The 14,068-nt window shown below is 53.6% G+C and overlaps 1 protein-coding gene across 1 annotated transcript in view; it reads left to right on the forward strand.

Moving 5' to 3' along the window:
• LOC102575793 (zinc finger protein 135) overlaps positions 1-6,581 on the forward strand; it is a 58,647-nt gene extending 52,066 nt beyond the window's left edge. The window contains exons 5-7 of the mRNA XM_059725444.1: positions 706-832; positions 1,437-1,556; positions 3,534-6,581. Coding sequence (XP_059581427.1) covers positions 706-832; positions 1,437-1,556; positions 3,534-5,698 — 2,412 coding nt within the window. The 3' untranslated portion in view covers positions 5,699-6,581. The remainder of the gene's footprint in view (positions 1-705; positions 833-1,436; positions 1,557-3,533) is intronic.
• Positions 6,582-14,068: the final 7,487 nt, after the last annotated feature.

Genomic DNA, 14,068 nt, shown 5'->3' on the forward strand with positions numbered 1-14,068 from the left:
ACTAAATCAGAGGCACAGCACAGGTTTTTTCAGTTCCACACTCATTTCATAAGTTGGAATTGAAGGCTATGCACAGACCAGACTATTAAAACTATTAAATAGAGAGAGTCTTTATTATACCAAATCCAGGGGGTCAGGGTGGTGGGAAGGGGGACAGTGCTGGGAGAGGGGATGTAAGTGAAGCCCCCCACACACACATAAAGGGGACACAACAGCTAATCCAGTTAATCGGAGAAGACTGCACAGTCCCTGTGTGGACCGTGCGTAACACAGCCCAGCCTGCAGATGATTTGTGGTTGCACAACTCCATGTTCAGGTTTGTTTTGAAGTGTTTGGTCTAAGGACAGCTGCTCCGAGGTCAGCACTGGTAAGTCCAGGGAGCTGAAGGTATCCTGCCACAAGCCTTTGTCTCTTCCTGGACCAGATGTCACCAGCAAGGCCAGGGGCTGTGGGGGGGAGTGTGGGGCACCAGCAGGGGTGGGGGTGCTATGGGATGGGAGCAGTTTTTTTCTTTTATGAGACAATCTGCAGTTTTTAAACAGAAAACCAGCATCCCTGCATATCATGTCTCAGCTGAGTAGCATACCCCGTCTGTCCTGGCTAAGCGTGCAAGGGGCTGTAGTGCAGAGTGAGTGGAGACAGGGTCATGGGGGCTGGGAGCAGCGGGGACAGGAGACACTGATGCTGTAATGCTTGTGTCGGCAGCTCCGGGAGGTGTTTGAGGACGTGGCAGTGTATTTCACACGGGAGGAGTGGGAGCTGCTGGAAGAGGAAGACAAGGGGCTTTACCGGGACCAGATGCTGAGGAACTACCAAGCCCTCGTTTCCCTGGGTAAAGTTCTGGTTCTTACCTTGCCCTGGAGCCATGTGAGCTCTGAAGTGGCGTTGTCTCCTCCCTGTTTTTAAATCGCATCCTTCTGAACTTTTGGCTGGTGCCTTAAATCCCTTTGCTCCCCATGACTCTGTCCATGATCAGACCTCTTACACTTCATACTTGTACATATTACTCCTTCATTTGATCCAGCCACCTTCCTTAGAGTCTTCCCCCTTGATAACATGATTTCCCTTTGCCTTCTCACCATGATCATATCATTTTCAATTTATTGTGCCTAAAAATGCACTACCAGCTGTTGCTTGGGCAGTTATTCTGATTTCCCCCCTCTCTTGCCTAGTGTGTCCTGTCCAAACTCATTTCCACTCATTTGCCTGGAGTTGCACTGGTGTTTGCTTTCCTATGCCCATAAGTCCACTACCTGAATGAAAAGGACCATCCTTTTCTCCCTACTATGCCTTCCCTTCCAGCCTAAATGTCCATCCTCCCTTGTCCTTCAAGTCCTTAATCTGATACTTGAGTTCATTGGCTCCATTCCCCAAATTTCAGTTGCTTATTCTGCATCCAGTGCCGGTGGATAAGCTTTCTTTATCCACTGCCCAAGCAGGATATCGAGGCCCTGCCCCTGACTTGATCTGCCGCATCCAGCGAGGACAGGTGGAGCTCTGGGTCTGTGATGATGAGGACCGTGGGAAAATGCGGAAGTCAGAGGACGTGCTGCCAGGTGAGTTGTGGCTTTCCCATCCACCCGACTCCCCTCTCACAAATGCTCCATGCCCCCAGTGAAAGCGTGCCTGGAAACAAACAGTCAATCTGCCCTTCTCAATCTTTGGTGTGACTGATATTTCTGAGGCCCAGGAGGCCATGCTCCAGGGATGTACCATTTTCTGTAGCCACTTTGCAGATATTCCAGAACCCATCCAGAAGTTCTGCTTACATTTCCTTGTCTAGTGTAGTTAACACCACAGCCACTTACAGCAATAACAGTACACAAATACAGCCATGCAAGCAAGACAATTACTATGCATAAGACAGTGAAGCTTGAATCTTCTTTGTACCAAGGAAACTTCTTGATGACTCACTGCTGGTCCACATCCTGGAAAACCCAAAGACAAAAAAGGAAAGGGCTTCACCCTCGTTAAGTTCATGTCATGGGATCTCTTTTGACAGTGTGGCTGGCCTGGCCCTGGCCCTGCTGGAGCTCCTTCACAGATTCTCCTCTTTGCAGCTTGAGAGGCTGTTTATTTAGCAGTGTTTTCTACTTCAAGTGACCGGTTCTGCAAGGTGTACCTGCCACACACTTTCCCTCCTTGGCTTTCACCAAAGGTTTTCTGTTGAGGTCAGCTCCCCCTATCCTTTTCCCAGCAAAATGAAAACCACAAGGCAGTAGGAGCCAAGGTTTTCAGGAGCTCTGCATTCACCTTTCTCAGGGGTGGCAACATGGCATTTTGTAGAGACTGCCCTGCCACAAGTACCTCCACCACACTAACCAGTCCCAGGATGGTGTAGTGTTCAGGCCTTACCCAGGACTAATTTTTAGGCTCTCCTGCCCTGGTTACCTTCACCCCTCATGGACACAGTCTCTCACTTCTGGGCTTTTTATGCCCCAGCCATTCTTGTTGGACAAGAGAGAGGCTGGGGCTGTCCGTGGTGTCTCCTGGTCTGGTTGACCTGGAGCACCAGACGTGTATCCTGGTCTCAGGCTGCATAAAGTGTGTCGGTGAAGTGGGTGGGATTCAGAAGATTTCATGTTGTGGGGGGAAGTGAACCCCCCACTGTTTGCACCAGAATCTCCCCTGTGCCATTTCCTCTCTGGGGCCACGAGTGTCACAAAGCCTGAGGCTCAGCCCAGAGTCCGTGTGCGGGTTCTCGCCAAGGCCTTTGTCCCAGTGCAGCTGTCTGTGATGTGGAGGCTGCCTGGGATTCAATAGCAGAGGAAAGCTCCATGGGCTTGTTTCTGGCACCAGACATTGCCCCAGAAACAGGTAGGCAGAAGATCACTGCTCTCAATCCTCCACTCCCAGAACATTTCTTGGAGGGATAATGCATGAAACATGATGGCTTTTGCTGCCAAGCAGTGTAAGGCAGTGCTCACCACACACTCCTGACTGGTCAGAAGCCCCAGACATGCACCCCGAGGCTGTTCACCCTTGTACCCAGATGCTGCTTTCAGGACTGCCAGAGATCAGAGGCAAGCATCGCAGATGGGTCTCATGAAAGCACTGGGGCTTGTGGAGCGTGTCAGCCCAGTCAGGTGGAGGACTCGGCACCATCTGCCCCTGGATCCACCAGTGCTGGGGGATACAGCAGCCCTTTGAGAGCCTCATTTTTCCTTTGAGCAGATCCTCCTGGTCTCATCCTCAGCCTCTTAAAACATGAACCTGTTCAGGCACAGTCCAAACTCACGTGTGCCACATGTGTGTTGGAGCAGGGCCTGAGGTGATGGGGCTGAATTCTGGGCCAGAACCCTTGAGAGTCTGCCTCGTAACTCTACTGACTAGGGAAGATAACACTGGCACAGAGACCTGGCACTTCCTCACCCTTAGCACTTGGGCCTTTGGCCAAAAGACCTAGTTTTCTTGAGCAAACACAAGTGCCAAGTCCTGTCCTGCTCTGAGGCCCATCCCAGCAGAAGGAATAGCAGTGCTTGCCCCTTGGCAGCAGGGCAGGGACTAATCTGGTGTTTCTTCCTCCCATGCAGGACATGCCTGGTTGCTGAGCAGAACTGAGGAGCAGGCTTCTGAGGAAGAGCCTGGAAAGCTGAAGCAACCTTGGGCTTCCCTGGGGAGTATGGGTGAGGTTGATTCCCTGAACCCAGCAAAGGACCAATGCCACAAGTTTCAGGGGATACCCCAAAAGCAGGAAAATGTAGCAGTGAACGAGGCCCTGTCTCTAGTTGGGCATTGGAGTGAAGAAGGGAAAGAATCCAGAAAAAGCCCAAGGTGCAGGAACAGATGTGTCATGCTGAGACACCTTAAGAGGCAGAAAGCAAAGGTCCCCTGGAGAGAGACACTGCATGCAAGGCAAGGCAGTGGGGGACTCCTCAAAGGGAAGCAGGAGCTCACTTCCAAGCCCAGGGGGAGAGCCCGCTCATGCCCTCAGTGCAGGAAAAGTTTTAGCTGCCCCTCACGCCTGGCTCTGCACAAGATAAGGCATGGTGGGGAGATGCCCCATGTACGTGCCACGTGTGGGAAGAGCTTCACCTGCCTCTTGACCCTGGCTGCTCACCACCAGATCCATTCTGGACAGCTTTCTCACCGCTTCAACAAAAGGGGGAAGAGCTTTGTGCGCAGCTTAGAGGTACTCAAAACCCAGGATGTGCGCAGGAAGAAGCATCAGTACCGCTGTGTCACATGTGGTAAGACCTTCACCCATTTCTTCTCCCTGGTTCAGCACCGTCGGATGTACTTGGGGAGGAAGATGCACCACTGCACCGGGTGCAGGAAGCACTTCATCAACTGGCAAGGCCTGTCCCAACACTGGAGTGTGCGGAGGAGGCAACAGCCACACTGCTGCACGAAGTGTGGGAAGAGCTTCAGGCAGCCCTACAGCCTGGCCAGGCACAGGTGCATGCACACACGGGAGAAGCAACATCATTGCTCTGTGTGTGGGAAGAGCTTCATCTCTTCTTCCAAGCTGGCCCAACACCAGATTGTCCACACAGGGGAGAAGCCACATCAGTGCTCTGAGTGTGGGAAGAGCTTCAGTTATTCTTCCAATCTGGCCGAGCACCAGCGCATCCACACAGAGGAGAGGCCATATCAGTGCTCTGAATGTGGGAAGAGCTTCAGTTATGCCTCCGAGCTGGCCCGGCACCAGCGCATCCACACTGGTGAGAAGCCATATCAGTGCTCTGAGTGTGGGAAGAGCTTCACCCAGTCCTCCCACCTGGCCCGCCATTACCTCATTCACACAGGGGAGAAGCCACATCAGTGCTCTGAGTGTGGGAAGAGCTTCACCCAATCCTCCCAATTGGCCCAACACCACATCACCCACACAGGGGAGAAGCCATATCAGTGCTCTGTGTGTGGAAAGAGCTTCAGTTATTCCTCCCACCTGGCCCAGCACCAACGCATCCACACAGGGGAGAAGCCATATCAGTGCTCTGTGTGTGGGAAGAGCTTCAGTTATTCCTCCCGCCTAGCCCAGCACCAGCGCGTCCACACAAGGGAGAAGCCATATCAGTGCTCTGAGTGTGGGAAGAGCTTCAGTTATTCCTCTTCCCTGACCAAGCACAAGCGCATTCACATGGGAGAGAAGCCATATCAGTGCTCTGAGTGTGGGAAGAACTTCATTTATTCCTCCCAATTGTCCCAGCACCAGAGCGTCCACAAAAGGGAGAAGCCACATCAGTGCTCTGAGTGTGGGAAGAGCTTCAGTTATTCCTCCCACCTGGCCCAGCACCAACGCATCCACACAGGAGAGAAGCCATATCAGTGCTCTGAGTGTGGGAAGAGCTTCACTTGCTCCTCCAGCCTGGCCCAGCACCAGCGCATTCACGCAAGGGAGAAGCCATATCAATGCTCTGAGTGTGGGAAGAGCTTCACCCAATCCTCCCACCTGGCCAAGCACCAGCGCATCCACAGAAGGGAGAAGCCATATCAGTGCTCTGAGTGTGGGAAGAACTTCACCCAATCCTCCCACCTGGCCCAGCACCAGCATGTCCACACAGGAGAAAAGTCCTATCAGTGCTCTGAGTGTGGGAAGAGTTTCAGCATCCTCTCCAGCCTGGCCCGGCACCAGCGCATCCACACCGGGGAGAAGCCATATCAGTGCTCTGAGTGTGGGAAGAGCTTCACCCAGTCCTCCTCCCTGGCTAAGCACCAGCGCATCCACAGAAGGGAGAAGCCACATCAGTGCTCTTAGTGTAGGCAGAGCTTCACCTACTCCTGCAGCCTGTGCTGAACACCAGTGCATCTACACAGGGGAGAAGCTACATCGGTGCTCTGAGTATTGGAAAAGCTTCACCTATCTCTCCCACCCATCCTATAATAAGCACATCCACACCCAGAAGCATCCCTAATTCTGCCAGCACTGCAGGAAGGGCTTTTAGATGTCTACCTGCTCAGCACCCACCAGTGGTGCATTCACACAAGCACCCTGATGCGTGTGCCCTTGGAAAGAGTTCCCCCAGGCTTTGTCCCTTGTAGGGTACAGTGGAAGTCCAGATTCCAGACGCTGGCCCCCAAGGTATGGTTGTGGGTGGCAGGGGGCTAAAAAGAACCACCTCAGGCAGAGGTCAGCCCCGATGTGGGGGGAGGAGGCAAGGAGGAGATGATGTTTGCATCAGCCTTGGAGCCTGTGCATTCCCCATCATTCTCTAAGAGTACTCCTAGGGGAAGAAGTGCCTTCACGCTAGGGTGCCCTCTCCCAAACGGCTGACTTCAGATGACACCTGGGGACTTACCTTGGCTGCTTCCCAGCTTTCTCCTTCCTCCTGGTACAGGGGTTCTGGTATATAACCCCCTGAGTTGCAGGGAGGAGTGCATTTATGGCTGGGCAAGCATTCCCTACCTTTCTCCCTGACCTCGCCTTTCCTCACCACCACATCACCCCTCTTCTAGACTTGCCCATACGCAGTGAGGTCTGCAAGGAGCTGCTTCTGCCACCTCTCGAGCCTTTTTAGCCTGTTTTGCTTTTTGGCCTCAGCAGAACTGTGCACCACAGGGTGCATGCTGCTCCCCTGCCCTCCTCCCCTTTGTTGTATTCTCTCTCATGCATTCCCTGCTACTAAAGCCCCAGAACTGGACATGCTACCCCTGCCATTGATCTCTGTGTCCTCTTCTGAGCCATGCAATGGGAACAGACCAGGGCCCACAACCCTTTCCAGGGCAGATTTCTCTGTAACTTCCCAGCCTCCTCCCTTTCTGAATGATTCACCACAATCCAGTGGTTGTTGCCAGTCCTTGGGAACAGGCGGTAGTCTGATTTACCCACCCTGCTGTTGCCCGAGTGGCTGCTGTCACCCATTTGTGCCCTCTTCCCACAGCAGGACCCGGAGCTGGGTGAGTCAGCACCACGGGGTGAGCAACCTTGGACGAGCTACTGGAAACTTGCTCAACAGGTGCCCCAAGCCAGCCCCGTCTGCCCTGTTCCTGCCTTCTCCCACCACAGCCCATGAGTGTGGTGCACCTGGGGCAAGTGTGATAGGGGCTGTAACAGGGCATAGGGTACTATACTGCCATTGTGCAAGATGGGGTGCTGTGGGGGTGACTGCTTACCTGAGTAGGTGTGGGTTGGGCTGTCATGAGGTGGGGGAATGGGTGGACCCCCATCTCTTCCTCTCTCTCCTTCCAGAGTTTGTCCCCTCTGGGGGTTGTTGGGTTGCAGCAGCAGCCCCTGCAAAGTCAGGGGCAGGGCTGGAGCTGGGGGCATTACTGCCCATGCCCTGCAGCTGTGGGGGTCTGCACTGATCTGATGCAAATGCTGGTGTCTGTCCCACGTGGGATCTTTGTTCACCTGGGGCAGGTGTGAAGGGAGCTAGAGTTGGTAGGCGTGATACCTTATTGCCCTGCAGGGGCTTCATTATGGTGGGGTGGTACAACTCCACCTGGGATATGTGTGAGGTACACCTACAGGGGGGTCGACACTTACCTGGGGCAGGTGTGATAGGGGCTGTAATGGGGCAGAGGGTGTTATACCACCATTGTGCAGCAGGGGGTGCTGTGCGGTTCCTATTGTCACTTGGGGCAGGTGTGGGGTGGGCTGTCATGGGGTGGGGGGATGGGTGGACCCCCATCTCTTCCTCTCTCTTATTTGTACTCCCCACCCCTGTGCCCAAAGAAGTCCAAGGCCAACTGGTGACCCCACTCCCTGCAGCCCCAGGGGATCTCCAGGAGGCTGTGCTCCATCCCAGGGATTCCTCCTGAGCACCATGATGGATCTGACCCCCTGGCCAGACCAGTACAGACTGGGGAACTTTGCCTGCCTTTCTAGTGTGATCCTGGCCTCTGCCTGGGATCCCTGCGGTGTGGATTAACAACCTGTCACAGCAGCAGGAGGATGAGCACTGTGGCCCCGCTGCTTTTCCTGGGGCAGGACCATGTGCGATGTCTGCCTCTGTGTCAGGCTTGTGGCAGTTTGGCTAAGAAGTGCGATGATGGGTTTGTCTGGGCTGGTTTGGACAGGGCTGATTCTGACTCGGGTGGTGGCTGGACTGGAGGTGACCTCTTCAGGCCCCCTCAGCCCTTCTCTTCTAGGATTTCCATAATGAGAACATCCCCTAGAGCTGTGGCTCCCAGCCTTTTTAGACTGCGGACTAGCAAACTGTGGACTGAAAGCAGAACATTTCATAGATGTAACTGCATAGACATTAGGGCTGGAAGGGACCTCGTAAGACCATTCCATTCCTCATCAGCCCTCACATTTTCCATTGCTTTCTTCTTGGTGGCTGGCCATGGAGCTGGTGCTCTTATTCAACTCTCCGCAATCACTCCCAGGTCTCTTTCCTGTGTGGTAACAGTTCACATGGAGCCCGTCGTGGTGTCAGTCCCATTTATACAATTCACTTTCAAATGTGTTCTTGGCCCATTCCACTCAGATCATGACCCCATGGCCAATAGAGTAGGGAAACTGAGTTGTGGGCGACCAGTGCAAAGCCCCACACTTGGTAGGGAATAATTGCATTCATCAATCCAGCCTGAGGAATGTATAGGCGGGTTGTAGCCCTGCAGAGATGACTGGGGGGGGGGGGGGGGGGGGGGGGGGTGCCAGGGGCCATGAGCTGTATCCGAGCCGGCCGTGTGCTTTGGTGGTAAAAGAAATCAGAATCCTCCTGAGCAGCATGAGCAGGAGTGCCCCTAGAAATCCAAAGGCAGGGATCTTCCAGCACTGGGGAGACCTCCCCTGGAGTCCTGGGTCTGGTTCGGGACCCTGCACTTCCAGAAGGAGGTGGACAGGTAGGCAAGAGGCGAGCAAAGAGGGACCCAAATGCTGAGGGGCCTGGGAGGCAGGGGCGGGGCCGGGTGGGACAGGCTGAAAAAGCTCAGGTGGTTGAGTCTGGAGAAGAGAAGACTGAGTGGGATTTGACCCCAGTCTTGGGGCAACACCAGAGAAGATGGAGATGGGCATTTCTCCATGGCTTTCAGGGACAGGACTAGGAGCAGTGGTCTGCAGCTGTAGCAGGGGAAACTGAGGCTGGAGAGGAGGAGGAATGGGCTGGCAGTGCCCTGCTGGAGCTGCAAGGGGGTTCAATTAACTCAGGAGATGCCAGGCAGAAACTGTGCCCACACTACAGGGGAGACTGGTGCTGCACCCCCTCTCCATCCCTGCTCACCACCTCCAGCAGTCCAGGAAGGGTGTGCACACATGCCCACCACCTGCAGGAGGGCAGACAGGTGCACCGCAGGTTGCCCCAAAGTGGGCACAACTGAACAGCGGGGTCAAGGGAAGGGAAGCGTAGCTGGGGGAGGGGCAGGGGTAGGGTGCCAGGCCACGCCCTCTGTCTGCTCCTGCTGCCCCAATGCATGCCCCACTGAGCCGGCACTGCTGCCTGCTGCTGGGGAAACCGAGGTTGGAGAGGAGGAGGAGGGTTCCATGCTCGTGTGGAGAGGTGTGCTCTGCATGTGCAAGGGGCAATGGGGTTTGGGCCTGGGGGAGAGGTGGCGTGCACTCTGGGTGTGCAAGAGTCAGGGGAGTCTGGGCCTGGGGGAAAGCAGGTATGTGATCTGAGTGTACAAGGAGTAGGATAGTACAGGCCCGGGGAAGAGAAGGTGTGTGCTCTGCATGTGCAAGGGCTGGGGGAGTCTCGGCCTGGCGAAGAGGAGGTGTGTGCTCTGTGTGTGCAAGAGGCAGGGGAGTCCAGGCCTGGGGGAAAGAAGGTGTGCTTTGGGTGAGAGCAGACTTGGGATAGCAGGCCCCTGCTCCCTGTGCATGCTGTTTGCTGAAGCTGAGGCCGGGTGCCTGGGGACCATCCTTTCTATACTGGAGGGAGCTGAGGCTCAGGCAGGGCTGTCCCGGGACTGGCTCTGAGGTGTATCAGCTTCCCCTTCCTCCCCCCACTGTGGTTTCAAGTCATCACTGCTAAAAATACTGCACAGCTTCTGGGGTTTTTTTTACCAAGCCAGGCAACCAAACACCTCCCATCCTAAGAAAAGGAAAGGAAAGGAAAGGGCCGGGCCGGGCCGGGCCGCCAGGGATCAACTGAGCAACTCCTCACCTGAAGGATCTCTGCCAAGAAGGATCTGGAGGGACACTCTGCACTTCAATATGGATCCAGGAAGAGGCAATTGCCATTTACACTAGTCTAATGTATGTACAAAGGACAAACCAGAGTACAGGGCAGGTTCATCTTAGAAAACTGATCCATTTTTTATCTGCAGATCCAGAGTCTTTACCTGCACCCATCAGCCTGGCACATGAAGGGCACATGTCCTCGCAGCCCACCCCTGGGCTCCCTGTACGCTATTGCAGGTCTCCTCCACTCCATCTGCCTCGGCACATTTATTCTGGTGGGAACCTGACAGGCTTCAGTATCCAAAAGGAGGTGTGAGGAGAAGAAAACACCAGGTTTAGAGAAATCCACTTGCGGAAGAGAAGGGCAGGGGCTTTTGGACATCCACGAGCCATCAGGTGAACAGTGAATAAGTACACGGCGAAATACAGGTGTCGTTCCCCTGATGCACATCCAGGAAAGCAGGCTGGTATCTGCTCTCCACCCCAGCCCAGGAGCTTCAGGTGTCAGGAGCAGGGGATGCAGCGACCCTTCAGTGCAGCTGGGTTTTATGGTACAATCGTGTCGTGGCTGTAAAGTCCAGGCAGGCAGGGCTACAAGAAGGGACCTTAGCACCTGAACCACCCACAGTCTCTTACCTTCACGTGGCTGGTGATGGGCTGGAGGAGCCCCCTGAGCACAGGACACTCTGCTTCCATCACAGCCTCCATCTCCCAGCTCCATCACACCAGGGGATGCAGGAACTGCTGCAATCTCACATCCAAAGCCAAGAAGAGTCACCCACAGCTCCCACCTCTCACTAAACTCTCAGCAGCTCTAAAAGAATAAAGTACAAATAAAAAGGCAAGCTACAGGCAGCCAACACAGTAACTGCATTCCTTAGCTCTGCATGCGCCTGTGCCAAAGAAAACTCATCTCAGTGGTACTAGTCAGTCCTGCTCCTACCAGCAGCTCCCAAGAAACCCCCCAAAATGCCCTGAGATTTAAAACCCAGCTGTTTTTACCCGTCCCCCACTCCAACAAAATCCACCGTGGGGCAGAACGGATCGTGCCCATGGGCAGGATCTGACCTGCTATTTTGATTGACACCAACACAGTAAAACAGGAGGCAGAAAGAAAAGCAAAGCCCTGAATGCACCAGACCAGAGAGAGAAGTCGAGCACATCTCGGTGGGATGCCACAACCCGAGGGCTGCAGGGGGACCAGAGCTGCTGCCCGCACTGACCCCAGCCCAGCCCCGGGCACATGCAGGACAGCGGACACCTGCCTGATGTGGACGGCGCAGCCCCACCACAGCCACCTGCCTACACCCACCTCATCCTGTCTGGACTGGCCCAGCCCAGGGGGCACTTGGATGGGGACCCGGGCAGGACATGGGCAGAGGGGGAGAGCTGTAGATGTAGTTCTAGATCTTGGTACAGATGCACCCCTGTCTCCTCCAATATAACAACACCATGTCTGTGCCTCTCTGTCCCCACGTTCAGGAGCCGTGGGGCAGGGGGCAGGAGGGCTGGGGGCTGCAGCCGGGGGTGGGGAGAAGTTTGCAACCCAATACCCGCTCCCACTCGAGGGCTGCAAACCCTGCACCTGCTCCACCAGGCACCCTGGGCACTGTGAGGAGGGGCGTTTGCAGCCGGCAAGGCCCGGATTCGTGTTCATGAAGAGGGTGGTTCAGGTGATCAGTCTGATCCAGGCTACACTTGCGATTCTTCCTTCAATATTCTGCAAGTGAGGTTACCTCCAAATTGGGACAGTAGGTTACAGTTTTTCTTGAGTGAGTTGCCATCTTGGGCCCCTCCCACCCAAACCTGTCACTACTCCCAAATTTGGGCTCAGATCTTTCTTAATAGATTCTTTTGCTTGATAATCAGTTTCTTTGGGGAATTTCCACACTACTGCAGTGACCTTTCTTTCCAACCTCTTTTCGAAGGCTCCTAGGGTTTGATTTCTCGGAATGTGGGATGTTTGCTTAAGGGTCGTTTTTAGGTTAACCTTGTTAAAGGCCTCTAAAGATAAAATTCAAGAGTTAAGACTTTAAGCAAAGCCTGAACCTTCCGCACGTAGGCCAAAACAATGGCCTAGATAAGAAGATGAATCTTGTCTTCTTCCTGAACTGGCTAATGGGCAACTATTACAAACATTCAAACTATTACATTCAATATGACACAGGTGAGTGCACACGTTTGTGTGTACGTGGTGTGCATGCATGTGTCTTCATTATGTGTGTGCATGTGCAGGTCTGCATACATGCATGTGTCTGCATGCATGTTTGCACTTGCATGCATGGCTGTGTGCTTGCATTTGTCTGCTCGCTTGTGTCTGTGTATGTGCATGTGTGTGCAGGCATGTATCACCGTGCGTGCATGTCTGCATGCATGTGTTTGTGTATGCATGCAGAAGTCTACATCCCTGCACTAGTGTGTGCTTGCATGTGCTTGTCTGCATTCATGCAAATGTGTGTGTGCATGTGTCTGTGTGCACGTCTGTGCATGTCTGTGTGCATGATGCATGCATGCATGTGTGTGTGCATGTGTTTCTGTGTGCATGCACGGACATGTGCCTATGTCCGTGCATGTTTGTGAGTGCATGCATGAGTCTGCATACATGAGCACGTATGTGCTTGCATGTGACTGTCTGCATTCATGTGTCTGCATACATGTGTGCATGTGTCTGCATGCATATATGTACATCTGCATGCGTGAATGTGTATGCATGCATGTGATTGTGTGTACTTGTGTGTGCGTGCACATGTCTGTGTGCATGCATGAATATACACGTCTCTGTTCATGTGTGCATGTCTGCATGAATGCATGTGTCTGCGAGCATGTTTGTGTGTCCATACACGACCGCATGCATGCACAAATGCATGCGCACATGTCTGCTCGCATGTGTCTCTGTGTGTGCAAATGTGTTTGCATGCATTTATCAGTGTGTTTGCATGTTTCTGTGCATGCATGTGTGTGCGTGTATGTACATGTAGTTGTGCACACATATGTCTGCATGCACATGTGCACATCTGCATGCATGTGTGTGTGTTTGAGTGTGCGTGCACATGTCTGTGTGCATGCACGAGTGTGTGCTTGCATGTGTTTGTGTGCATGTATCTGTGCATGCATGTGTGCATGCAAGTGTCTGTGTGTGTGCATGTGCGTGCATATGTTTGTGTGCATGCACACATCTGTGCATTCATGAGTCTGCATTTGCATGTGCCTGCATGCATGTGTATGCACGTGCATGTATCTGCATGTGTGCATGTCTGTGCGCACGTGTATCTGTAAGTGTATGTGTACATGTGTTTGTGCATACAGATGTGTGCTTGCATGTGTCTGTGTGCATGCATGTGAGTGTGTGCATGTGTGTATTTTTCTGTGTGCATGTGTGTGCATGTGTGTGTGCTCCTGCATGTGCATGTGTCTGTGCAAGCATGTGTATGTGCATGAGTCTGTGTGCATGCTTCTGTGTGCATATGTGCATGTGCCTGCATGTGTGTGTGCATGCATGTCTGTGTGTGTGTGCGCATGCATATCTGCATGCATACGTGCATATGCATGTTTACGTGTCTGTGTTTATGTGTGTATAAATGTACTAGCATGTTTGTGCATGTGCTCATCTCTGTATGTGCTCATGCCTGTCTATGTGTGTCTGTGTTCATGGCAGGAAGAGTGTATTCGTGTCTGTGTCTACGTACAGAGAGTCAGTGTGTAGAGTGCATGCCTGTCTGCATGCGTGCGTGCATGCGTGCGTGCATGTGTGCGTGCGTGTGTGTGAGCATGCATCTGTGTTCATGGCATGGAAAGCATGTTAATGTCTCCACGTGCAGAGTGAGTAGAGTGCACACCTGTCTCTGTGTACATGTGCATATGTGTGTGTGTATGTGTCTGTGTTCATGGCAGGGAGAATATGTTTGTGTCTGCGTGCCCATGTGCAGAGAGATGGTGAGTCTTGAAGGACACATGCTCACGACGGTGAAGGGAGCACAGCGGTGGTGGCGGGATAGCGGTGGTGCTAAGTGGGAGCTCCCGCAGATGGCACTGGCAGCACTCAGGGGGTGGGGGAAGGTGGCG

Source organism: Alligator mississippiensis, chromosome 1 (assembly GCF_030867095.1).
Source record: "Alligator mississippiensis isolate rAllMis1 chromosome 1, rAllMis1, whole genome shotgun sequence".
Lineage (NCBI taxonomy): Eukaryota > Metazoa > Chordata > Crocodylia > Alligatoridae > Alligator > Alligator mississippiensis.